This window comes from Cygnus atratus, chromosome 1 (assembly GCF_013377495.2).
Source record: "Cygnus atratus isolate AKBS03 ecotype Queensland, Australia chromosome 1, CAtr_DNAZoo_HiC_assembly, whole genome shotgun sequence".
NCBI lineage: Eukaryota > Metazoa > Chordata > Aves > Anseriformes > Anatidae > Cygnus > Cygnus atratus.
The window spans coordinates 56,714,551-56,741,815 of NC_066362.1; the positions used below are offsets into that span (position 1 = coordinate 56,714,551).

At 38.8% G+C, this 27,265-nt stretch overlaps 1 protein-coding gene across 3 annotated transcripts in view; it reads left to right on the top strand.

Annotated features, from left to right (window-relative positions):
- LARGE1 (LARGE xylosyl- and glucuronyltransferase 1) overlaps positions 1-27,265 on the top strand; it is a 285,860-nt gene that overhangs the window by 137,965 nt on the left and 120,630 nt on the right. For all 3 annotated transcript variants that reach the window (XM_035569242.2, XM_035569241.2, XM_035569240.2), the window contains exons 5-6: positions 5,186-5,268; positions 16,654-16,777. In XM_035569242.2, the coding sequence (XP_035425135.1) occupies positions 5,186-5,268; positions 16,654-16,777 (207 nt within the window). The remainder of the gene's footprint in view (positions 1-5,185; positions 5,269-16,653; positions 16,778-27,265) is intronic.

Sequence of the window (27,265 nt, forward strand, 5' to 3'; positions counted from 1 at the left end):
TAAATAAAACCAACGTTATTTTAAGGAGAGGGAAAAGGAGGAGTCTGTTTTTCGTTTTCCCTCCTAAGAGTCTAATTTTCCTCCCAAAAGCACTTTGGCATTTCTTTTAATAAGGGAAGGTTCGGGCCATCCATAAACAAACCTTACTTCCCCCTTATTATCATGCCAAGCTGTGATGAGCAGATACTCAGTTCTGGGTTGTTCAATGTACCAAACTAGTTTGGGATTAAAAAAAAAAAAAGCAGCTTAATGGAGGAATAATTTAAGTGGTCTTTCAGATTATAATGTGTTTTGCCAATAAATTTACTTGCTCAGTGGGGTTTAGCATTGTGCTGGAGGCAACGGTAATATAAAATACGAAACCTCCCTTTATTTGCCATTCCCCTATCTCACTGCACACTATTTTGATAACAAAAAAACTTTTTTTTCTTAAAAAATTCACTCAGTAATTCAGTAATAGCAATGGAAGTTAAAATTAAACTTCCTTATTATCAGGTTTGCCAGAGGTCTCATCGTTTATCCTATTAGTGTAGATTCTGATTCCATTTTTGTGCAAGAGTGGTATCTTGACTCCATTCACCCTCTGTTTTCAGTGTTTCAGAGGAGTAAACTAAATCTTTTTAAACCTCTGACCCTGGAATATATTACAGTAAGAGTCAGTGAATTGGGAAGAAAGAGACCAGGAGGAGACCGGGGCTCTGGTGGAGACAAGGAAAGCTAGGGATGGATTGTTTTTGAGGCAGTTCTTTGCGATTTACTGAAGCTAACATTTCGGAATCTAGTTTGAGATGGTCTTTAGTGATGGTAAAACATTTGAAAATGCAGTTACAATGAATGAACATTAAATCTCTGATAAAACTTGATCTGTGCGATTGTGATCTATATCAAACAATTGTGGATTTGTTGTATTCCAGCCAACATATCCTACTCTCCTGCTTTGCAGGAGAAGTTACAAAATTCTGATATTATAAAATTGAACCAGCATTATATTGCAGGAAAAGATCAGAGTTCCAACCAAAGACCTTCTACCTGGAGAGAGCAGATCCCTGTCCCCTGACAATTTTAGCACGTTGTAGATATATAAGTGTAGTCTTTATGCAGACAGGCACAAATAGCAGCCTTCATCAGATATAATGCTGATGGAAGCTAACAGAATTATATGACTTTCTTACGATGTCACATCAGTAGCTTTCCACCTTGTGTTTCCATAAGCTGGGCATTTCATTTGAATTAAGTGTGCATTTATAAATATTTTTAAAAGAGAAGAGTGTATTAGAAAATGGTTAATTAGAAATATAGCATTTAGTAGATTGGCAGAATACTTACAAACATGTGCAGCATTTTTACAGGAATATTTGTGTTGTTATTATTCTCAGCAGCGTTGCTCAGTAGTGTTGAGTGTGCAGTGCTCCAGAGACACAAAGAAAAGGCTCCCACAAATTCAAGCACTATAAAAACACAGGAAAGGCAGATGTTACATGCCTCAGGGAAGCATTCATAGCATATTTACATGCTTATAACATGCTTTTAATACTGCTTAATCACATTCAAAAATTATTTATGAAGAGCTAAACAACTGTAGTGGAATGCCTGGCTAGCACTACTGGAAAACTACTGGTGTATGAAATGCTTCACCAAAGACTATTTTTAGCGATAGAAACCAATTAGACTTTATTAAAATCAGTATTTCACCATTCCAAAAAGTTGCCTCCAGGAGGAAAAAAGTAACATCTGTTTTTCTGGGTACCTTATACTCCTCATCAGCATGGGATCTAAGGCCCAGTTCTTCATGTGGTCTTAGATAGTTTCTTCCCATAAATATCACTCCAGAATGGGCTTATATGAAATACTACTTTCAAAAACAGTTTTTACTTGTCTGTAGCAGCTAAAGCAGTAATTTCTAAACCATGTCAGCATGCACCTTGGTTTTATTTAAACTTCCTTTCCTAAAGAAGCTTAACTTAAATGCCTTTTCAATACATGGCTTGAGCGCTCCCGAAACTATTTTAAATCAAAAATAGCTATCTTTATGTTATGATCCCCAGCCTGTAAGAAGAACAGTGTGGTTAACTTCTTCAGTGTTTTGATTACCTATCCATATCTCTGTGTGTAAGTGAATATAAGAAAAGTGAATTAGAAAAAAACAGAAAGAATTCAAGAGTCTAGAAAGTAAGAATTATCATCATTTAATCTTTTGTTCCAGTGAGTTCCATTTTCTAAAAGCAGCTTCAATAAAAGACCTGCGTCCAGACTTCTTGTAACATATACTAGTAATGAATATGTCCATCATTCAACTCAAAAAGAGCACTGTAGGAGGATGGACACTTCCAGGGAGCTCAGTTTAGTCCTGCAGTGACTTCTGAATATCCAGACTAGACATGTGTAACTCTAATTATCACCGATCCCAAACAGTGAGGAGCAACTGTAGCACGCAGAGCTTTGGTGTGGATGTTTGGAGGGACATGTTGAACCAGGTAGACAGGCTGCTGCATTGGCTTCACTCCTGAGGTCACAGTGGCCCATTTGGGTGGGATGAGATACAGTCTTCTAGCCAGCCACTGAAGGAAAGTGAGGAGTTTCAGAGAGCTGGGAGGCTGCTGACCAATTTCATAATCTGGGAGCAGATGCTCACAGTAGTATACTCAGGAGGATGCAAGTTCTTTGAAGTGCTTCCTTCTTAGAGCCACTAGTGCCCTGTCTCAGGATAAGGCTACAGCCAGCTGCTCTCTCTCTGAACATGTATTTGGGACAAGCATGAAAAAAAATGGAAAACAGCCTTTTTTCATTAGGAAGCAAACACCTACAGACAGTTTGGTTTATTGACCTCATGTTGACTTATCAATTTTCCCATCGATTATGTTTAACAGTTAAACAAGGGGGCGGGAGAGAAGGGGTAAGTGAATCAAAAAAAGGGAAGCAGCAGTCTTGCAGCGTACTGCAGGCAAAAATTCTGGGGGGAAAAAAAAAAAAAGGACTGGGTTTCTGTTCTTTTTTAGGATTATTTTTCTTTCCTGTGGCTGATGGAAGGCAGGAATAGAAGTAATAAATAGTATCAAACACCACAGAGAATCTGAGCAGAAGATATATGGATTCCTGTGTCTGAACAGGAGAAGGATGTTCAGCAGAGCAGCAAGTGCTGTCTTCTCACTGCTCCCTGTCTCAATCAGCATGCAAGACAACAACGCCAGCTAAACTAAAACACACCAAGGGATGCCTACTCTTGATTTTGAAACAAACTGATTTAGGAAAAGGAGAACAGATGTGGGCAAGTCCCTGACAAAATTAACTCTCTGATTTTGGGAGGAGTTGTAGGGCAAAGGGAGAGGCTGTGAAGAAAGTGTTTTGGTCAAATAGAGGTAGCATAAAATGATCGTGACAGTGCTACTCCATCAAAACCCATCAAATGTTGGTGTACGGTGCAGTGTCTTCAGGTGAAGTGTTTAAAGCAGGCATGAAAGCATTCTCAGTTAGTTTGATTTTTATTGGCATTGAAGGCAAGGATCCTCGGTCTTCCAAGAGCCTGAGAAAGGCTAGGTGGCAACCAGAGAGAAGTCGGCTGGGCATGCAGTGTTAGCAGTTCTGTGCAGCCACAGGAACCCCATGCCCATAAGCATCGTACAAACCACCTCTATAATAAGTCATTAATAAAAGCAGCCTCTGTTCTCCCCTGTCGTTATCACAAGAGAGAAACCCTTTTGCAAAGTGCTGAGAACGCTCAACTCCCGTTGACATTAACACGAATTTAAATTGCTGAATACCTCACAGCACTGTTGTCAAAATGCACTGCAGTGTATTTTCTTTCTCCTACCTTTGTGGACAGGCGGTTGCCTTACTCATTCCTGTCCTCTAAAAACCTCAGATCTTCCCAGCTTGTGGGGCACACTGGGGCTGGAGGCACCTGCGATATCCGTGTGGGGGCTGCACAATGGCACAGCGACATGGCCATTATACGATTCAAATTGCGCCCTGTACCAGGCAATGCTAATGGCTGGGGCTATGGGCTCTTAAGCCATGCCCAACACATGCCACCTCCTGTGTAAATCTGCTTCTGTTACGAGACAGGCTTTGGGAGTGTATGACTATGTGAGAAGGAAAAATTCCTTATTTGTTCTCTGCATAGTGGGCTTTCTGTGGAAAATGAGAGCCGTGCGTGTGACAGACCAGCTAACCAAGCTTCAAATGGAAGCCAAATGAGGCTTCCCTGCAGTTTCACAGCTGTGTCTCTGATCGCAGCTCTATGCGGCTGGCATAGTGAACTCTCCTTCATTTCTGTGACCACTAACAAACAGAAAAGCATGGAAGCTGGGTCAAAATCTACTAAGATTTTCTTTTGTTCCCGGGGAATAGCAATGGCTAATTTTAAAACCACAGAAGAGTAACTTAACAGCATTTTGCAAGTTATTAGTTACTGCCTAAATTGTAATGACTAGGAGCACTTTTTCAATTTTCCCTTTTCTCTCGAACAGATGCATAAACCTCCGCCTCAGACTAAAAGGGCGGTAGGGAGAAGGGACAGAGTAAGTCAATATTTACCAAGGTGATAGCATGGGGAGGGGCATGGGATTGTACTTAATTTCACATTAACACTGACCAATACAGGCCGTGCTTCCAGTCATAGGCAGAGAGGTGACCCTGTGCCTTTGCAATTAGTGTCCTATCTTATCACTGGGGCACACCCAGCCCAGAGCAAAATGGTTGTCTCACTTGTCCATCAGAGCTTGCTCACCCCCTCTGTGATAGCTATCCTTAGGATGGAAATAATGTGGATTTTCTACGAGCATATCTGCTTCTAACTATCAGACATATTTTTAAACTTCGGTTCAGAAGGTTAAATAGTGTCTGCGTATTTGCATACTCAGATTTTTGTGTGCTGCTAAATGGATGTATGTGTGTGTACACGTGCACACACATATGCTCTTAGCTAATAAATGCAATTCTGTTCAGACATCTGATGTAATTTAGGGACAGTAATGACTTTGGAATGATGATGGTGTTATAACTCAATTAAGATGTTTTTAACAAACTGCCTCAAGTGGGCTGCAAACAGCTGCAAAACACCCACTCAAATCTTTTAACAATCGCCGCACTAAATAATAGCACTGCCATGTATGTGCTCTCCTTAATAAGCAATAGAACACAGGAGCAAGCTTTAATTTTTGTTCTTTTTGTTCTTCTTCTCCCACAGACTATCCACGTCGCCATTGTTTGTGCAGGGTATAATGCCAGTCGGGATGTTGTCACACTCGTCAAGTCCGTGTTATTTCACAGGTAAAGGTAGCTTTCTTTTTTTATATGTTGTATATCTGATTATGGCTAAATAAGGTCTTGTTACATTTGATCTCTTATTCAATAGAAAATCAGATTCCCTTCCCTGTCTGCCTTTTCTTTGGAAGGAAAAAAAGCATGAAATTTATCACCACCAGAAATAGATTCACTTGTGTAAACATTTCAACAGTAAATTCAAGGGATCAGAAATCCGCTTGTTTCCCCTTCTTGTTGCATTGTGGGAATCGATACCATATCTATCTGAACTGTAAAGCATCTGCACACTCCCAAATGCTGGAAAATAATAATAATAGTAATAACTGCTTTGTATTCATTTAGCTTACTTCTGGTAGCAGTTTATGGCACAGGTGTAGATAGTAATTTGAAAGCCATACGTATAAATACACACTGGTTCCTTCACTATCCCAGCTTCCTAATTAGACATTTATTTTTCAATGTAAATCTGTTACTATTATCTATATTATTTCACCAAGGTCAGATTATTTATTGTGGCCTTGGAGGAGCTACTGGCAGCCCCTCAGAAGGTTTTGCAACCTGTTTTTAGCACACAGAGCACAGTTAGATCCCAAAATATAGAGGCATCAACGTCCAATGAAGATAAAATAGCCAATTCTTTTAATAAACAACAGCTCCAGAAAAAGTGAAATAATGTTAAACTCTATGTGGGCATATCTGTATATCCCTTGTCCAGTTTAGTCAGTGTTGCAGATGATGGATTGAAATGGGGAGGTGAGAGACTAGTCAAACTGTTTAACTCAAACAGGACAAGTAGCTTAATAAAGTGTGCTTAGTATATAAAGAGTTTACGAAGGAGATGGTTTCAAATACTGCTTCAAATTGAATGATATTTTCTACCAGGGAGGATGAATCTTGTTCATGTCATGCTAGTATCTTCTTAAACCTGTAGTGGAGCATTCCAGTCCCCCACCTTGCTCCTCTGATCCCTGCTGGAACACTCTGAGTAATCACTCCCTTACAATGTGTTTAGTGCACCATTTTAATGTCACCCTTTTCTGGTAACCTTCCAAAGAGAACGTAAATGCTTACCTTTTACAGTGTGGAAAAGGACTCATTAAATATTGTTTTAAGAGCTTGGCTGGACTGCAGGTAGAGACAGGACATTCTCTGAACTAAGTATTAGGAAAAAATTTGTTACTGTGATAGTGGTCAAACATTGGAACAGGCTTCCTAATGAGGTTGTTGATGCCCCATGCCTGACAGCGTTCAAGAGGCATTTGGATAATATGCTTTAATAATGTGTTTTAACTTTCGGTTACCCTAAAGTGGTCAGGCATTTGGACTAGATGATCTTTGAAGGTCCCTTCCAACTGAACTATTCTCCAAAATATGAGACCAACTTTCACTATTTATATGTAGCCTTTGCAGGTCTTCCCAGAATTAGTATGTTCTTGTTAGATGAGTGTAACAAAGGACTAGGAACAAGAAAAACAATACTAAAATAAACATAAAACCAAAACAGCAGTAAAAACCTATATCATGCTCTTGGCAGAATTTTCCTGGATGTTAAAACCCTGTTAAATTTTAAAACTTTATCTATTTCCAATCAGACTCCTGAATTATTCAGTGTGAAGTGGCTTTATATTGCAAGAATGTGGGGTGTTTTGTCTATTTTGATTGTTGTTTTTAAGGGGGTTCTTGCAAATACACATTTTTATGGCGATAGGAGGTTTTTCAGTGCTTAGCTTCTTAGCATTCTTCTCTCTTTGTACTTGCCTCCATTTTGAGAAGGCTTTAGTATTCTGTATGTTTCCAAATGTGCTGTAAATAATAGGAATGTCATAGCTCAAAGGTTTAGGCAGTCTGCTTTTGTGTTACTTACAGGAAATTCCTGTTTTATCACTCAGCTAAACAATTAAGCTTATAAACATCTGCCATAAGTGGTATGGGAAATATATTTAAATAAAACAATGACAGCAGAACAAAGAGAGGTAACATTGGTATTTTTGAGTCTGGTGGAGTCTGTCCTTGTCAAGAACACATTTACTGTTTGGCTAGCAGTACTACTCATCTCAAAGGATTTGTTTAGCTCAGCAGAAGTGTTGAAGTCCGGTATAGCTAATGAAACTTCAGTGGAGTTACAACTTTCAAGATAACCTGTCTCGCTTGTTTGCTCAAAATATACTGAAAGACAAATTGAAGTGCATTCCTGCCCAGAACTAGTTTTTCTCAATGGGTGTTAGATGGTCCACTGGAAAGGAAAGATGCTCTCAAAGAAGAAATACAGATTCTTTGACTTTTTTTCCTTATCTTCTAGAAAATGCAGGCAATTGATTTGACTTCTTAAGCATCTGTTGATGCTGTGGCTACATGGCAGAGTACAACGCCTCAGAAAGTCTCCTTTCTTGTGTCTCTTTCTTTGAAGTGGCAGTGGTAAAGAGGACTGGAGAATAAACAACAAACAAACAACAAACTCAGCTGAAAATTGCTTTTTAGTGTAAATGAATATTCCTTGCATTGGTTGCCATGTGCAAACAGTGTTATCCTGGAGACTGATATGCACTTGAAAGGTTACCGTGACTAGAGAGTTTTATTTTAGTTGCTAGGATCTGTTTAATTGTAGGAAAGGAAGATGGAGACAGGTCATGATACTGCATTAGGAGGAATGAGTTAGGAGAGTCGGAGGCTTTTACTTCAGATGGTGGAAACTTCATGACATCAGTAGCAGATCCACTGTCTGACTCAAAGGTCATCAGTGAAAAGAGGCATGGAAATGTCTCTTTTTCTAACCCTAAAATTTGCAGCAGGGAATTTGTCCTACCTGGCATTGTCCAATAAGACAAGGAAAACAGGTATTTGAAAGAACTGTGTTTCCACTGGCGCAGAAGTTTGCTTCTTCTATCCTGTAAACTAGGAAAAAAGTTAGGCTACTGGTCCTTTGCCTGTAGGATCACCACATTTAATTTTAAAAATACCTTTGCAAGAACAGAACAAAAATGCCTATAAACATATTGTCAAAGAGATTTTTTTCCCTTGTTCAAAGTTTCTGATTATCAGGGTTCGACAGAACCTGATGCGGCAGGTGCAGAATTTGCCTGTAAGAAGGGAGATAGGGAGAGTATTGCAGAACTGAAAGATGCTCGTGTAGCAAACACAGCTGTTACGGGCAGGCACAGTGTGGGTTCTCCTTGGGCAGCTGAACCACTGCACTTCAGTCCTGCTCTGCAACACCCTGAACACACTCTAGTGACTAAGAAACTGGCCCCTCAAAGCAACCACACTTCATATCCTGTTCCTGCTGCCCTTCATTTGGCATCAGAGCACCGATTGCAGTGAATCTGTCTGGAATTCACATAGATGTCCCACCTGCTCTTACTGGCATTTCCTTCCAGTTTACTATTTAAAGCATGTTTTAGCTGAGTATCTCTGTATTTTAATACAAGAAGAGACGCCTCAATTCCCTGCTTCTGTAGGGAATCCCTACTCCTGTAGTGCAGAAATTCCGAGAAAAGGGAGCCATGTCAGTGTAATCATCCTTCCCCTGCGTACTAACGTATTTGTTGCAGCCCCAGCTTTGAGCTAGAGCGCTAGATAGAGAGACACAAGACAGCAGGGGTGCTGGGTCATTAAGAATAAAAACTACAGGAGTTTCTGTAGACGGACTGTGCTGTCTACTCTCTTCCATGAATGTACAGCAAATCCTGCATATTGAACATTTCAGCTCACCCCAGGTCTTCCTCTGCCAGGTCTAAAAAAGCAAGTTTCTGATTCTAGTCATACCATATATATCATGAGACATAGGCAAGCTACTTGTTCAAGCCATTTGGGAAACTATATCTGTCTTTGGGTTCCAAAGAGTGGGAAGAGGAGGGGGAAGGGGTAGTGTGGTTAATTCCTTATAAGAACACCATAGTTCAAAAATGCATTTCACTCCCAGTGGAAAGGGAGCTTGATTCCAGTTTTGTGTTTAGAAAACGTATGTTCAAGCCACAAAATCCCAGCAGCTTTTAACACCCAGTTTGACATAACTGACAGTCTGTTCTCATGGGGACACTCAGCAGAGCTGCGATAGTGCAGAGTTTGCAGACTCTGATAAATATGCATTGGCACTGCTGCACAGAGGAAGGCATGTAGAATGAGTACTTAGTCCTAGTCTGCAACTTTCGTGCTTACCTCTCTGGGGCATCTAGTTCCTAATTATGACGGATTTTGTAAATCTGCTGCAGGGGTGAAAAATATTCTCTCTCAGCCAGTTTAACGCAGCCAAGCTCTTATCAATATTTTCTAAGTGCAACGTAAGTTTAGTTTTTCCGAAGCAAAAGACTAAACACTACTAAAGATACTGGGTCAGCTGGGCAAAATGTAATGGAAATGCTTTTGGAATGTATTTAATTTTCAAATGTGTCCTGTGGCCAATAACTCTCCTTGAAACTTCTGCAGCTGCTGGTAGAAGTTATACTGGTCCTTTTCAATGTTTTACTCCATCTCTGAAAAATGTAAAGCTTAGAGTGTCACAGAACAGCCCAGAGGTTACAGTTGCACATTGCAAAGATCATTGCTGTCTCTACTTAGGTAATTCTTAACTTCACTAAGAGCTGAAATTATTTTAAATGTACTCTTATCTTTTCCAAAGACGTGCTAAACACCATGTTTCATTTGGGAACAAAGAAAGGTCAAAGTTACACAACATGTTGCTGGCAGTTAGGTCAGACAGAGAATCTGTAAGAAATTACCTTCTCTTCTGTCTCAGTTAATACTGTCTTGCCAATGAACTCCCTTGTATATAGACATTTGTGTCAGCAAAGAGTGTTTTTCTCTTCTTTTTTTCTTTTCTTTTTTCTTTTCTTTTCTTTTCTTTTCTTTTCTTTTCTTTTCTTTTCTTTTCTTTTCTTTTCTTTTCTTTTCTTTTCTTTTCTTTCCTTTTCTTTTCTTTTCCTTTTCCTTTTCCTTTTCCTTTTCCTTTCTTTTCCTTTCTATTTCTTTCTATTTCCTTTTTCTTTCTTTTCTTTTCTTTTCTTTTCTTTTCTTTTCTTTTCTTTTCTTTTCTTTTCTTTTCTTTTCTTTTCTTTTCTTTTCTTTTCCTTTTTTCTTTTCTTTTTCTTTTTATTTCCTTTTTCTTTCTTTTTCCTTGCTGTTTCCCTTCCCCTTCCCCTTTCTGTTTCCCTTCCCCTTCCTGTTTTCCCTCCTTCTCAAAACTCACAGCTCAATGGAGATGCGAGTTCATAGTATAATCTTAGCTACTTCTTAACATAGCCTTTAAGAAGGCTGCCTACAGCTTTGAAGTAAAGCATATGTCTAAGTATTTTTATTATTAGGACTTTAAACTGTGTTATAAATACCTGTAAGAATAATAATCTTTGTTTTTTTCTTACAACAAGTAGAGTAAGATAAACCAAAAGAAAATCCAAATTAAATAAAAAGGATGACATGTAATTTCCAAGTAAGAGTCACAAGTCAACACCGGCTGGTAATTAAAGCTTATGTAATCTAATGACTGTATTCCATGGAGACCACTTTGCCTTAATGGAGTTAATTTGAGAATTTAAAACCTTTGTCATCGTTTCCCACTTTTCTAACATGTCAGTCTATTTTATGGGAGATTTTTCTGGCAAAAACTGTAATGTGTGAACTGTTTTCTCTGATGCATGTAAATGCATCAATAATATACACTTCATTTTGTATTTTCCAGCTGTCCTAACAATGGAGGAATAATGGAGAAAGCAATGTTTAAAAAAATCTGTCCATGAAATCTCTTATTAATTTCCAAAGTGATTCCTGTAAGTTAACACAAAACAAGACGATCTATAAATGATGCAGCTCGTGCATCTTAAGATCTCTCCAATAGTTTGGGGAGCATTTTAATCAATACTGGATGTGAAAGGGCTTGAAAAATCTTTAATGATTTCCACATTGAAATTCTTCCCATATGGATTGTCATATGGGCATTAGAAAAAAAAAAAAAAAAAAAAGAATCCCAAGCTGCCTTTCATAATTTCTGTTTGAAGTTCTTGTAACCATTTGTTACAGATATAAAAGGTATTACCTTGTTGTGCTTCCCTTAATAAAGTATAGGTTTTGGAAATAAACCCCCTGGGCTACTGGCCTTTTTATATTCTTAGAAAAAAAAAATCCTCTGTTACAGAAAGAGACCATACAACCAAGCAGCTGCTTTTTGAATTGCTAACAATTGAGCTGTGGAATAATACAGAAGGGAAGAGTGAGTCTTGGTTCACTACTCCCTTTTTCAATGATAGGTTTTTGTATTTAATTCTGTGGCACTGGCTATTCTAAAAGAATGGTCCACAAATGCTTGAGCAAGCAGATCAGAACTGTGATGAGGAACAAGAAGTTCTAAAATGTAAAAATAAGACATCATGAGATATATATATGGAAATGAGTATCTTAGGATAAGTTCCTAAAGGTCCTGATTTTTAAAGTTATTGAATTATTTTCATTTTACTAAATGTTATAGGACCTCAGCAATTCTGAAAACAAAAACATTCTTTTAAGCTCCTATATTTAGGCCTAACAGCCTATATTTAAGCATCCATGCTTGAAAATCTTGGGCAGAATCTCTTTTCATTCACTTTTGAAGAAAGCAATTTAAGTAAAGAAATGTGAGCTGTTCATATGTAGTTTACACTACCAGGTAGTATTCTGGCCTTAAGGTAAGCAGAAATAATTTAATATACGAGGATTTACAGTCCTCTAAGTAGAGAGATTAAAACCTTGGGTTTCCACTTGAAGGGAAATACCCATGTTTTTAAAAAGCTTTCTTCTGCATTAAGCATTTTCCATGTACCAGAAACAGTGAAAAGTTGTATTTGGTAAAATTTCAGATATTCATACTCTCTGAGATAAAAGAGATTAAGTGATGTCTGGATACTGGGGAGAAACTCCCTGGTCATTTCAATATCTGTTTCTATAGTAAGGAAGCTGGAAAACTGGGAGATCAAAGTTGAAGGGCTGTCTGCTCTGAAAGCCAGGATACTGGAAACCTTGAATTCCAAGCATACAAATTCACATGTAAACTGTGAATTTTCTAAAACCTATTAATTTTGTAGCAGAAATTTATCAAAAATGCCATATATTGACCTATATTATTCAATAGCTGTGTATACTGTCACCATTCACAGTATAGTGCTTTATAGCAGTACAGTATATAACCAGCTTCTACTGTGTGTGATTTTTTTGTTCTCATAGCATGCCCAGTGGAGAATGAGTTGTATGGTATATATCATATATGTTAAAAAGAAATACTACACTAAGCTGTGCTTTGAGTTGGTCAGCAAAGGGAAAGGCAAAGGAAGTTCAGCTCACATTTGGAGTGAGAGAAGAGGAAGTTTGTGTTGGTCATTACTCTTTCTGAGACTTCATTCCAGGTTCTCTCCAATCCAAGAAAGAAGTCCCAAGGTTCAGGGAAATGGAACGAAACCGTTGGGTCATCCCTTTAACTGCCCTGCCATTGCAGGAAACCACAGCATAAAAATCCTTTCCATAACTTGATCTACCTTCATGGCAGTTTCTTTAACTAGAGCATCATATTTATGCAACTCATCATATGAGTTGCATATTTTTATGCAACTCAATTTCCACTAGCAAACCTCAGTGTCTTCATCTGCTCATTAAACTTCTTCAACAGGCATACCACCTAAACTTGTACCCAAGCCATGGACTCTCTAGCCTTTTTTTGAGAGACTTGGTTATCTCCCCCTTCTTTTCCCAATCTTCTTAAACTGTAGGTACTAAATGCATGCACCTCTCCACATGGCTCTCTCTTAGCTAGTCATAGGAGCAATAGAGTTTAATTTCACTTTTATAAACCTTATATACCAAAATATCTCTGTCCTGGAAAAAAGACCTATCTAAAGAATGAAATAGCTTTCACTAGCACCAAATGGTATAGCAAAACATCTAAGGCTAATGAAATGTAGCTTTCAGTGAAGTCCTTCTTGATTCTCATGATTGTCACTGGTGATTCAATCAAGTTGGCAAATAATTCAGAGGAAAGATAACATCTCCTTCTCATATCTCTTGAGAAAAATTTCTCATCTTATAGACTCTCTTCTGTATCTTTTACAGTGGATGATGATTGATCTTCAAGCTTCTGCACCTGTTTCATAAACACTTTGAAGCAGTCCATTTCTTTTGGGCTTTGCAAATTGCAGACCCCAGAACAGGCAAAAGATGTCATCTGTGTGCATGCTAGTATGGTTACCTTCAGAAGATCTTGCACGTTTCAACCTGTGCTCTGTTGCCTTCTAGTTCCACACTCAAACCTCCCCTTTCACATAACTAAAATCTCATCTGGAGTAAAATTTTCTGTGGCTGATGCACATACAGTTGTAGATGTTAGCAGGTCACTATTCTGTTTTGGGGATACGTTTCTGTAAGTGATAATCCTCTGCTTTGCCTCTGACACATACTTTCCTTCCAGCTGAATCTTTACCATGAGGCTAACGACTTGAAAGAGGTTTCTGTGTCAGAGTACAACGACTCCTTTCTTCTTTTTCCCAGTAGGAGCTGAACTAAAGAAAATGTCACCCACTTGTTCCCATTTAAGTTTCATACACTCTAGGTCATTCAGATAAGTATAAACTGGTACTGAACATCTGAGCATCTTTGTATCAGATTTTTTCTTTTTAAGTAGTGTGTTTTATCTTCAAATATTCTATATCAATTCCATTTAACTAAATGACGGTTTGAAAGAAGATGTAGCTTTCTTGTTTTTTAGCTGATTTTACTCTTCTTGTTCTACTTTGCAATATATAGATAAATGACCCTGAAAAAAAAAAGAAGCAAAATTACTGAAGAACACCAGCTGGGAGATAGTCCTACCAGATACCAGACTCAGCCCCTGCTAAGCAGACGGATCTGTATGGAATGTGTGTGTTGATGGTCTATGCCTCTTTGCCTTGAAATACTGCATTGCCAATACCTAGATCCACTGATTTTGCACCTTTGTTTCTCTTGACCTTTTCTCTGCTAATGAAATACATTTCCTGATCACTGCTATTTTCTGAGTTTTTTCTTGGCAAGGTGCCTGGTTACTGCGGAATCTGCATGAGCCAGGATGTGGTCTTCTCTCCTGCTGGGCTGGTGAAGCAGATATAATTGCTGTGATCCCTTTGGCTTGGTAATGGGACCCTCCGCAGCTGGCAACCTACAACTTTTCCCTTTCCCCTGCTCATTCCAGGGCACACAGGAGATTAAAAGACCTTTGTCTTTTTGGAAAGCATGTTGTGGCTTAGTGTTTTGGATATTGTTAAACTCAGATCAGTCGTGGGTTTATTCCACCATCATGATTAACTCATATATAAGGCTTCTTACCAGCCCTTTTCCTGCTTCTCCTATAAGCATATAATTTGATCCACAGTCCCCTTGAAACCAATAGAACAGCTTCACTGAGATCACTGGATATTCGGTTGGATTTTATGTGCACTATTTCTAACGCTGCAAAATCCAGACATACATTGCTTATTACTACAGTCTCCTTTTTCTGCTGAGAGGTGTGTTATGATACTATGAACCATTATGTGTATTTTCAGGTTTTCTTGTGGACTTTGTCGAGTGAGAAACGGTATTACTCATCAAAGAAGAGAAAAGTAGCATTAAAGAGAAAGGCACATATTCTTCATTACGGCAGGAAATGGAGAAAGAAATAACCTTCATCTTTTGGATTAAGCCCAAAAGTATAATGGAAATGTGTTGGCCTGAACTAACATAGATTTCTTCACTTCTCATTCACCCAGCAGAATGTAGTAGCATCAGTCATACTCCACCTTAACCAGCATCTGAAACGAAATGCTCCTCTTTTTTAGATGAAAAATATCATTTGACAAGTACACCCATTTACCTTTATAAATTTCACAGTAATGAGACTCCAATAGTCTGCCCTTGGGATCAAAGAAAGGTTGAACCAACGCTAAAGACTAAATGGACCATCTGTCATCTTGGTGGCTTTTGCAAACTCTGTCCTTCTCTGCTGACAGTGAAAGTTGCTAAGTTAGCGATAAACATGGAAGACTACAAATCATGACTCACTTTCAGTAGCAGGTTTTCATACTTCTACCACAGAAGCTGAGTAAAGATCAGACTGTTGCTTTACTGTCCCTCAAAGGGGGAAGCAAGGTTAAGGGATTTAAACATGGTATTTGTAATGTCAACACTGAGATTGCTGTCTGTATACTCCGTCAGACATTGTCAATCTTGTTGATACTGGCTTCACTCATCCTGATTTCGAAGCTTTTCATCGAACCATAGAATGGTTTGTGTTGGAAGGGACCTTTAAAGATTATCTAATCCAACCTCCCTGTAAAGGCAGGGACATCTCTCACTAGATCAGGCTGCCCAAAGCCCCGTCCAGCCTCACCTTGAACACTTCCAGGGATGGGGCATCCACAACTTCCCTGGGCAACCTGTTCCAGTGTCCGACCACTATCATGGTGAAGAATTTTTTCCTTATATCTTATCTAAATCTACCCTCTTCCAGTTAAAAACTATCACCCCTTGTTATTCAGTACAAGACCTTGAAAAAATCTCTCTCCATCTTTCTTATAAGCCCCCTTTAAGTATTGAAAAGCTGCAATAAGATCTTCCCAGCTCCAGGCTGAACAACCCCTGCTCTCTCAGCCTTTCTTTGTGGGAGAGGTGTTCCGATCATTTTTGTGACCCTCCTTTTGACTTAGGGCTAGTCCTGAAATTACAGAGATGAACCCAAAACTGGTGTTTGAGAGTAATATATTGTCTTTGTTCCTGCTTTTCTTCAATCCTGTCACCCTTTTAGGAACAAGGATGTGGGGAAATTTACAATCTCCAGTCTATTCATTATTCCAGTACCTAGAAGGCACTCACCTGAAACATCTGGTTTCATGTAGGACAGCTGTTAATACCCCAAGTTTGCTTTGTAGAAATGATGCACGCAAACTCAATAGTCCTGGAATGTTATCTCATTCAGGTGATTATTTTTTCACCTTCCCCTTCACCCCTATTACTCCACAGAAAACTATTCTTAACGTAGAGATAAATTACCATGTTGACCTAGAAAACTGAAAGCAATCGCTTTCACAACCCAAGGCTCAAAGAGGGGTTAACTTGGCTTTCTTTTAAGGGCCTTGTAGTAGTAGGGACCAGATCCTCAGCTGTCATAAATCACTACATTCCACTGAAGTCAAAGGAACTATATTTATTTACAACCACCCAAAAACTGATCCAGTATTTCTATTATTGTTCATTCAAATTGTAAGTGCCTTAGCATTTTGGCCACAGAGCTGTACTTCACCAGACAAGATGTGCACTTTATCTTGCAGCCTTAGACATGCATAAAACTTTGTAAGTTATGATGTTGTCCTTTTACAATAGAAATTAGAAGCCTTTGGACCAACGTATTTTTCTCTCTTCTCATATCAGGCGAAACCCACTCCACTTTCACCTCATCGCAGATGCAATTGCCAAACAGATCCTCGCAACTCTGTTCCAGACGTGGATGGTCCCTGCTGTGCGCATAGACTTCTATGATGCAGATGAGCTCAAGGTAAAGACAAGCACAGATGTTACTCATGCACTTCTGGTTTCATGTCACCCTTTTCTATTCATCTGTCTGGACTGGGGGGGTTGAAGGAGAATAGCATTCGTCCTGGCTAAAAATAATACTAACCCACATGACTGTAATCTCAGTTGCACTTAACTAGAAGAGACTGAATTGCTAAAACCAGTGCAGTTTCTCTTATATGGTATATATTGTGTAGCAATATATATGTATATATTGTGTATATATATTGTGTATATATAATGTATATATTGTGTAGCAGCTTAGAATTCTACCTGCTCTCAAGACGATTCTGTTTTTCTGGGTTGAATTGCATCTGACCACATTATGTTTTCCTAAGGATGCTTCTTTATAGAACCAATGGAGGAATCACAAGTATCTTGTTTAAAAAGCCCAAGTCTATTATCAGAAAAAATCAACCTCCTTGCATTCCTTAAGCATGGGTGTGTAACAATGTAAGTACATGTACTCTGAAGAGGTATCAATATTAAATTTTGAAATAACTACCCTTTTTATCTGGATGCCCTTTCAAAAGAAATGACTCTGAAGAAAGCAGTGTTCTGATGGGGGAAAAAATGACTTACTCAAGGCATGAAGTAATTATCTTTTCACAGAGTTGAAAAGTTTAAATTAGATCACAGAGACACAGCACTGAGATTAAGCTACATGTTTTTTAGCTGTGGATATAGACTGAAGAATTCAGATTTTAACATTTGGAGTGTGTGGCAATCACTTGTATGACTTATCAGACTGTTCTGAACTACACCCCAAAACAAGTGAAAAAGAAAATTTAGAAAATTGCTGTGCTAATTAGGGGGTGAATTGAAAGCACACCAAGTTGTAGAATCTTGAATACAAAATGTTACAGAAAGAGGTGAAAAAGGGAAAAATTATCCTGAAGTAAAATATTTTCTTTCTAGCTATTTTTATTGATTTATTGGTCCTTCCATATGAAGCTATATCATGTATTATCCTAATTAGCTAGATATCTCCCTTTTGTTCTTTATAGCTGCATAGTAAGGAGGAGGTTTGTTCTCGTTACTCTTGTACATATCTATATTACATGTACTTTTCTGTAAATTGTAGGAATTTACAGTACTTAATTAGCCTCTCAGCTGGGCAAGACAAGCCTCTTAATGTTCTCCTTCTGGTCATTTGGGTATGGTCCAATCTAGCTAAGTAAATAATAACCAAGAGAGCTTACATCAGTGATCTCCAACTTACTGATTTATAGACAACAACATTGTGCAGATAAGATGCTGTACAGTAAAGTCTTGTTTTGTGCCTTCCTCTTCACTTTAATTTTTGTGTGGCTAGCAACCTAAGGCAACACTGGACTGTCTTGCATATAATCCATAGGCTTTAGATTTGGGAACCACTTTCTTACTGGATATGAATATTGACACATAAATACAGCCTTACTGGTCTACCATTCGTGCTCAGAGCATACCAAGCAATTTCCCTGACTTCAATACCCAAAAAACACTGTATAAAATAGTACTCAGCATAGAGGAATGTGATGGACAGCAGGATTTTTTTAAAAAGGATTTTTAAAAAGCCAGGTGTGATACTAGCTCATATCCAGATCATACTGCAAGTTTTAGCAAAGAACTGTTTAAGGAGCTGTTTAAAGGAAGCTGTGGGAGCTCATCTCCTTTGTTTCCTACATAACCTCTAGAGAGGATTTAATGATTGTTTTGGGTTCATGTTTTTGACATGCACTCTTGGGTGCTACATTATGCAGTCCAGTGTTAGGAAAATGTAGAGCTTATTCTGGAATGTTTTACTTTTCTACCTTTCTCTGAAGTGATCTATGAATCCACTGTTACAGTATATACCAAGTCTCAGTTTGAAAGGCCCTCCATAGTTCTTTTTTAAACCTGTAATCTGTACTAATTGCTGATGTTTAAAAGGTTTATACTGAACGATAGCTTGAGAAGTTTCTGCTTAGCTTTCATTCACCACTGTTTCATTGTTTTGGAGTACATTTTCACTGCTACAGAAAACATTTCATTTCATGTTTGTTTGTTTTTCTTCCCTTGGGTCAAGTATGAGCTTCCAGCCCCTTGCTTCCTAATGCAGCAGGAGCAGGGCATGTTAGCTTAAGCCCTTAAGTTCTGGGAAAAGTCCTGCTTCTGCTCAGCCTGTGGAAGGGAGCACATAATGTTAGATCCCCCATAAATAGTATGAATGCTTGTTTGCTTTCAAGTAGCTATTTTGAATTCAGGCAACACAATCCACTAGAGTATTAATTTTTTAAAAGGCAAAATTTGGAGACTGAAGTATTTGGAAATGTTTCTTAACATCTGCAGCTCTTAAAGGCACACTGTTTAGCTTAGAATAAGAACAACCAGTATCCTGAAGGAAGGTAGAGGAAATAAGGCTCTTTAGTAGATGATGTTTCCTGTCAGGTTCTAGAGGAGAGCTGGATGCCTCATAGCAAGAAAGGGAAGACACGGTACCACTGAGTATCCCAGATTTTCTAGAGCTGGCAAACAGACATAGCACTTCATATGCTGCCATGAATTAACCATGTCAGATACTCCGTTTAAAATTTAGAGAAGACTTATTTTTCCTTTTTGCAAGATGACACAGCTGTTCATATTTATCCTGCAGCACATAAAGCCTACGTTCATTCCCTCCATGGAGGTAGGTGCTGCCAAACTAACACCAGCCTGCTTGAAAGAGGCATGAAGCACAGGAGAACCTGTCCATGGCGATGTCTGTCTTTGAGGCACATGATAGGGGATGCAGCAGAAGAACAGGAGGCTGTGGAACTGAACCAAGGCAACAACATTTCCAGGAGAATGGTCAGACACAGTTGGGATGGGAGCTAGCTGGATATATTTCTTTCAAACAGTCATTTTTATGATTATAACAGCAAGTTCTACTACTCTTGTAACCTCCTCCAAAATAATTTGGTGTGTCTTCTCATTACCTTGCCAATAACCACAAGGGAGACCTGTGCTTAAAAGCTCTTCCTCACCTTAGAAGCCGTTTATATTGTGGACTGTACTGGCATTGCAACTGTCTGTCATTAACTAAACATGCTACCTGCAGTTAGTAATTAGCAATAAGCATCCCTGAAGAGTGGAGAGCTGGTAATGGCAACAGTAATAGAGACATTCCATAGCTGCAGAGTTTGTGATTTTTCTACTTGGTAGAAGTATGTGTAACGTGTAACACTTCCACATCCACATGGCCACATATGGCTGTGACTTCAAACTGGAAAGTGACTTGGCATTGTAGATTCTCTTTATATGCTCACATCAGCCCTGCCATTCAACTTTGGTCCTAATGCAGTAGATGTATCTGTTATAGCACTGCCTCTCACCAAATAGCTAGAAATGGAAAATTATCTTCTTTGAACATTAAATAAAAGAAAAATATACACCTGTGAAACATTGATCTAAAAGACCCATTACAGCTGTGGCTTGCAAATATCATGCTGCAGGTTATTGTGTTTTTTCAGTTCAGTCTGATATGAAGAAAGTCCAGAGCTAACCATTAAAGATGTGTACACACTAACACATAGCTTCAGCACTTCGTTATTTGATGTGGAATCTCATGCCAGTTCGTTCACATGGAAGTACAGGCATTAAACCCATTGTGATCAGTACTGGCCCAGAGCAGAAGGAGCAGCTGATAAAGCAGTACTGAGTGTGTCTTGTATGGAATATAGATGAGGCAGGTTTGTTTTTCCAAATGTTGCCTGACAGACTGCTGACAACATCAGGTGAACTGAGGGAAGCAGAAGGTAGAAGGAGCAGTTGTCTGCTCCACTGTGTGTGAATGTTGATTGCCCAGATAAATGTAGTTTCATCATCACTGGTAAAGCAGAAAAGACACGTCCTTTAAATAGTTGGGCCCACAAAAGTGCTTCAGTTGATCTGTGAACTGGAAGGTAGGGGTGTTGATTATGTTTTTGCAACGGATGAATGTTTGATCTGAAAGTGAAATGTGAAAAGCTTTTCAGTTTTCCGCATATATGGACAACACTCCAATATTTATTGTTCCCAGAAACACAAAGACTACAAATCTCAGTACAGATGCTGCCTTAGGTGATTTTGTACCTGAAATGTTGGAGTAGTCCATAAATTCAATCACAGTCAGGTGCATGATCCAGAGAGGAAATTCAAGCTGGAATAATGTATGGAATAAGTATTACCTAACTTAAGGCATTTACTTAAGCATGAAATGAGTTGTGTCTTAGAAGTTCCATTTTCTTGCCATCTGAACTGTGAAGGTCAGATGTTGACATCATTTGGTCAGAGAGAGAGGCAAAGACTATGAGATTTAAGTATGAAAAATAATTATTTAATTATAAAAGTAGTGTAGCCGGGTCTCAAGGCTGTGCCTGTGTGCATACCCAGTCCACTGAAGTTGTTTATTCCTGTGGTGGTCCAGGAACTCTCGGGTATCACCTGTACAGATGAGATAACGGGCTGGTTTGAGATAGCAGACCAAACTGAAACTAGTCAATTGACTGAGCTGCTGGCCATCTGCAAAAGTATTTGACAGATTGCAACCGGAGCTCTCCCAGTGGGAATTTCTGACAGTTCTTGAGATTCCCCAGGCAGTCCCTGCTGTGCCTACACCAATTTGTATCCTTAAATGTGTTGATTAATATCCTGGATGGAGAATCTGGTGGTCTCAGAGATTCTCAGGCAGTTCCTGTTGGAAAATTCATGAATTGTACAAGGGTAAAAAGCTTGTAATTATTCAATCAAAATAGTTCCTACATGTATAGAAATGTAGGGCAGTGTTTTGTACGTACTTAAGATAGTTAGGAAATATTTTGCATGTAGGTTAAGGTGATTGAACTATAGTGATGGATAAGGCATGTGCAGGAGTGGTCATGTAGGACCATAGTACAGCTGGATTACAAGAATTGGACAGAACAGTGTTTTTTAGGGAGTCTCACCCAATCCAACTAAGATGCACCTTCAAGGTCCCTTACAGTGGAGCTCCCATCACCATCCAAATAGCAGCCAAGTGTCCTGTATGAGAAGTTGGATTGTCCATTAAAGTTACCCTAAGCCAATATCCCAATAACAAGTTAGCTTTTTTTAGCATATGCTCTGTTCATAGCGTCTGTGCAACAAATGACACGAAAAGCAAATCAAATACCATGACATTTTTTGTTACCGGGAAAGCTTTTCCAATGAATGATAGCACTGGTGGGGCTGCACATATCATACATTGCCATAGATCAATTTTGGAAATGTGTTCAAGAAAGCACTTCCTACAGAACTTCACATACCACCTGCTGGACATAGGAGCTAAGGACTTGACTGACAATTGGGAAGATGTGAGAAATCTGATGAACAGGTTATTAGTTTAGTGTCAGTCACATCAACTACAGACGCAACAGCAATGATAACAGTGTTGAGAAAGCCTTGAATAACAAAACTGGCCAGCAGTCTCCTGTGTTCCACCATTTTCCTTGTCAGGCAGTTGCACTGGATGTTGCAGAACCAATCATCCGTAACTATTTTCACAGCACTAGTGACTGGCTACTAGCTACCACTGACTAGTATAGTTAGACTGTATTTGCACTACACCACATGCAGATTTTATATGGTTCAAGGGCACTGCATGATTGTTAATCTGTTAAGTAGTTCATTGTACGCCCCAGAGGCAGAGGCACAAAGTTACAAAGCAGACATACAATACTTTTCTTCCTTTCTTTTCCACTTCACATGCAAGATCTAATTGTTATTAATGCAGTACAGGATGTGAAACACAGCGCCTGTTTACATTTACATTCATATATGCAGTGGCAGGTATTCAATTAAAGCGTTTCTACACCACTGTGTTTTTGGTCAAATACTGTCGTGTTAATGTAGGCTTGCATTTCACCAGTGTTACACCCTTATGTAAGCTGAGACACCAAGAAACAGATAGCAATTGAAATCCCCCAGCACAGCTGAACTTTTGTAAAGCGGTCAGAATCTCTCCATGCTGACCAAGCAACCTCAGTACTGCTTCCTCTGCCCTCATGGTTCCTCTTCAGCACAAAGTAGCTGTGCAACATTACAATTTAAAAACAGATAAAATAAAATATAATAATAATAATAATAATAATAATAAAGTTTTCCATTACTGTTTAGGCCCAGAACATGAAAAAAAAATAGTAATTTTACATATAACCACAGTGGGTCTTAATTTTGTGCCTATTCAAAACAGACTGTGATTTAAGAAGGTCCATCTAGTGCTGTGGAAACCAGTGAGGCCAGTCAAAATTTGATCATGAGGAGGACAGTCATGGCTGCTGTTACAGATATCAGCAGTTGTCCTCTGCTTAGTGATACCTACTTTTTAGAAACAATTTCAGCTCTGACTTTGTCTATGGAGGGAGGCAAGACAGCAAAGGCTGGAGAGTTTTTTGCAGATTTTTGTGCAATTTCTCCTAGGATTTGCGCCTGTTGTCAGTTCATGTAGGATCTGGAACTGTAAGGAATTGGTATACTGGGATGAAGCCCAGTAAGATGCAAGGAGGTACAGTTTTTCTTAGCCCTCACTCAAAGGACCCACTATGCATACTGTGTTATGTTATGCAGTGCTTCAACTGCACATATTAGGATGAATTATAAGTTTTTGATAGTGACCCATACTGCAATTTAAGTGCGCTATTCCAAAGGAAAGCCTCATGCCTGGCTTTATAAACCCCTTAGACCTCCCCGCTGATGTTGGTATCTTGGAAACACTGGAGTTCTTTCTTAATTTTATAACTTACCTCTAGCAGTTGTAGGCTTCTTTGAAGCTCCACCTTTTCTTTATTCTAGGGAAAAGCGGTACAGTCACTGTGTACTACATCCACAAGGAAGCCAAGGCAGTAGTTCTCCGTGACATATGTGAAGTGAGGAACTAGGAGCCAATGCTCTTCTACAGCCATCACCCACATTTGTATCATAGTAGCTGACTCCTCTGTGGCATTTCAATAGCAAGGATTCCTGTTTGGCATTCAGCTTCTGTAATGTCACTCTTACTGCAGCAACATGTGCTGCACCTCCAGGGAAAGCTATTTTAGCAGGGGATGAGAAAAGATAAATAACTGCACATGAGATTTTCCAAAGATGATTCAGTTTTACAGAAATTATCCGATGTACCCTGGTGAAAAAAGAATTTAAAAACATGAAGTGCCTCAAGCTTGTGGCTGCAACTATTGTTTGTACTATGTATCCCCATTACAACAGCTGTTTTCTCAGAACTGTATCATCCTTCCACGAGAAATTAAGGCATTTTGCTGTCCTAACCTCACTTTTTTTCTCCACTTGGAAATTATTTAATGCTTTGATCTGCATATGGGTATAGGTTGTATATTCCCTGTACTTGCTGGAGAAAGCTAATGGTCATCCAGTGTTCCAGGACAATTTATTTTCTTGGCACTCGCAGGTAATAAGCTGCGAAGACATACAATGAGTATAGTCTTAAATCCTAATGGCTTTTCACCTGCTCATAGGGATCCCTCCCTGTCATAGCCCATTTGATTATTGATAGGAGAACAGCAGTCATTGTTCAAGGCATTCCTATTCAAGATAGGTATTGATTCCAGTATCTTAAAGAAGTGTTTTGATCCTTGCTGTTAGATTAACAAAGAAACGAAGTGTTTACATTTCTATGTCTGATAAGCTGAAAAACAAATAAAGATAACAGGCTGGAAAGACTCCAAGAATATCCTCAATTCACCACCAGGGAGTTGGAATTGCTAGAATTCATCATTTGTAAAGTGCTTAGCTTTAACTTGTTTCTGAGACGTATCTGAAATTCAGGGAAACTTTGCAAGATAGTTCAGATGTGAGCTCCTTCCTGTTGGGTGACCAAGCAGGTGTAGTGTAGGCAGAAAATACTCTGAAGGACTAGGGGATAAATAGTAGTTCTTGTGGTGAAAAATGGTGTTCACATTACCTGAGCACACCTCTTAATATGATGCTTTTTTCCAACACTGGCGATTACAAGCCATGCTGTGTGTCCAACATAGCATCAGCACACAGTGAAGTCACTCCCGTCTTCTCTGATTGTCTCAGCCTGCATAAAGGCATTCAGACTGATTTGGTGCTTGAGTACTTGCTTCAAAGGGGGAATTTGTAATAAGGTCAGTAATTAGATGACATAGATGACAACTCTTTTGGAGTCAACTTGATATGAGAAAGTTTGAATTCCTAAACCATGAAATTTCATTTCTGTTAATGGATGTATTGCTGTTCAGATCAAACTGACTTCATCTTGCTTAAGAATAGGTTTTTGAGGGTGAGGTGTTGGTGTCTAGGTCTCACCCTTTCAGCAAGGATGAAAACTCAGCAGCATTTTGAGGATGAAAACTCAGCAATGTTTTGATCTCCTGATAATTTTCTCATATACCATTCCATTACTTCAGGTCTGACCTTTTTCACAGTTGAATGGATTCCACAGTTTTTATCTAATTTAGATGAAAGCCTTTATAAAACGGTTCCAGATGTATTGTTTTAATCAGCCACTTAGGATCTGTGTTGACCTGTCTATCTGACTGCATTTTTATCTGATAGTCCTTAAGGTGAAACTGCAAGATCACATGGAGTTAGGGTGACACCAGTGGCCTTAGTCCTCACACCAAAAGCTTCAAGAAATGTAAGAAATACGTGGCTGCTACATGGATACAGCCCTAAAATGCCAGTCATGCAAATTCACGGTTATTTGAAGCACTTCACAAGTATTTAACCAGAACCTAGGCAAGAAGCTAAGCTGGTGTCATGAGTATCAGGCTCAGTATTTCTTGCTTTGGAGGAGCCCAACTTTCCCAATTACATCTTTATTTTCATCATAGTGTTTCTCAAGTTAGTTCTGTATTGTTTGAGAGACATCTCTTTCTACTAACAAAGAAAAAAATACTTTGTTTCCCTGATGTGCTTCTTGGACTAGGTTATTGTTAGCACTGCTTGTTCATAATTGTAATACATTTTATCCTTTTTTATCCTTTTTATCCCAGATGCATTCCAGGAGCTTTTTAGTTTCCAGGAGTTTTGATCTATTGTAATATTTACCATTGGAGAAAAGAACATTGTTCCATGCAATTCTTATTGTCTTGCAGCAGTAATTGCAATATAAGAAGTTCCCACTCACCTGGCTTCTAGCCCTGCAGGATAGAAGACCATTTGTTTTCCTGCTTATTCTTTGCTTTTGCTGAAAATAAGAGAACAAATAGTGCTTTATGGGATGTGCCATTCATCCCATCAGCAGAATGTGTGTTCCACCCACTAATGGGGCTCTTTCTTGGTGCAACATTTTCAGCTGTTGAAGTACCTTCAGCCCTGAAGGTAGAAAAGGTAAAAGTTTAGGTCTGTAGAGAGGTGATTTTACTGATGAGATGCTGGGTAATGACTAATGACTTCCTTCTGAATAGAGGAATTAATGCCTTTTTTTTATGTTTATATGCCACATTTTGACATCATATTAGGATGTCAGAGGTCTTATGGAAGCTGCAGTCCTACATCCCTTCCACAGATCATCTTCTGCAACTCCAACAATTGCATTGCAATACCTTCTGTTTTATGTTGGATGCAAACAATACTAGATCTTTTAGTCTTAAAAGGATGAGAAGTGCTTTTCTCAACATTTTTTTTCACATTATAATATGTTAGACCTGCAGTTTCCCAACAGACATTGAAGGTTATTAATAATCACTATACCTATTCTGCCACCTTCTTTAATCATCCTAAAAAAAGTACTCTAAGTACTCTTTCCAAAATCTAATAGGGAAGAAAAATCCTACTTCCCATATTTTTGTCATTGAACAGAGGCTATCCAACATGTTTATGCAGGAGATGGTGTTGCTTTTTATCCTGGTCACTGCATCTTAATGACACCTGTTTAGCACCATGCCATCACGCAAACTACAGATTGGATGCCTCTGGACTTTAACCCCAAGAGCTGCATGGAAATTTGCCAAAACACATAATGGCTGCAGCTAATGTGCATGTATTTGCATAGTTACTAAAATTAAAAAGTTGGCACCAATAATATTTTCACGTATTTGTATCTTCCCTTATGGAACAGTACAAAGAGCTTGTTGATTGAATTCACATGCAATTAAAGCATCCAGTTGATCTTTCTTATCCTTCCATACAGGTGAACTGAAAAGGGCAGCCATCAGTTGCTTTTGACTTTTGACCAAATTCTGTCTGCATCTTCTTATCAGACAACTTTTAGCAGAAAGCTCTGATTTCTTGCTGTTTTGTCTAGTCCAGCTCATGTGTCTCTCTTTTCATTTGTTAACTGACAGAAAGGTCAAAAAAAAAAAAAAAGGTTTTCTGTTATTTTCTAGGGTAGACTTGTACTGTTGCCTCTGCTGGAGAAGCAGGACTAGGAATCTGGTGTTTGGTTTATTCTCACTGATGTCTCTCAGGGTGCTCTGACTCTTGTAGATCCGCCACCCTTGATTGCAACACTAAAAAAACAGTGGAAATTGATGCCAAAGTCCCCAGAGGAACAAGA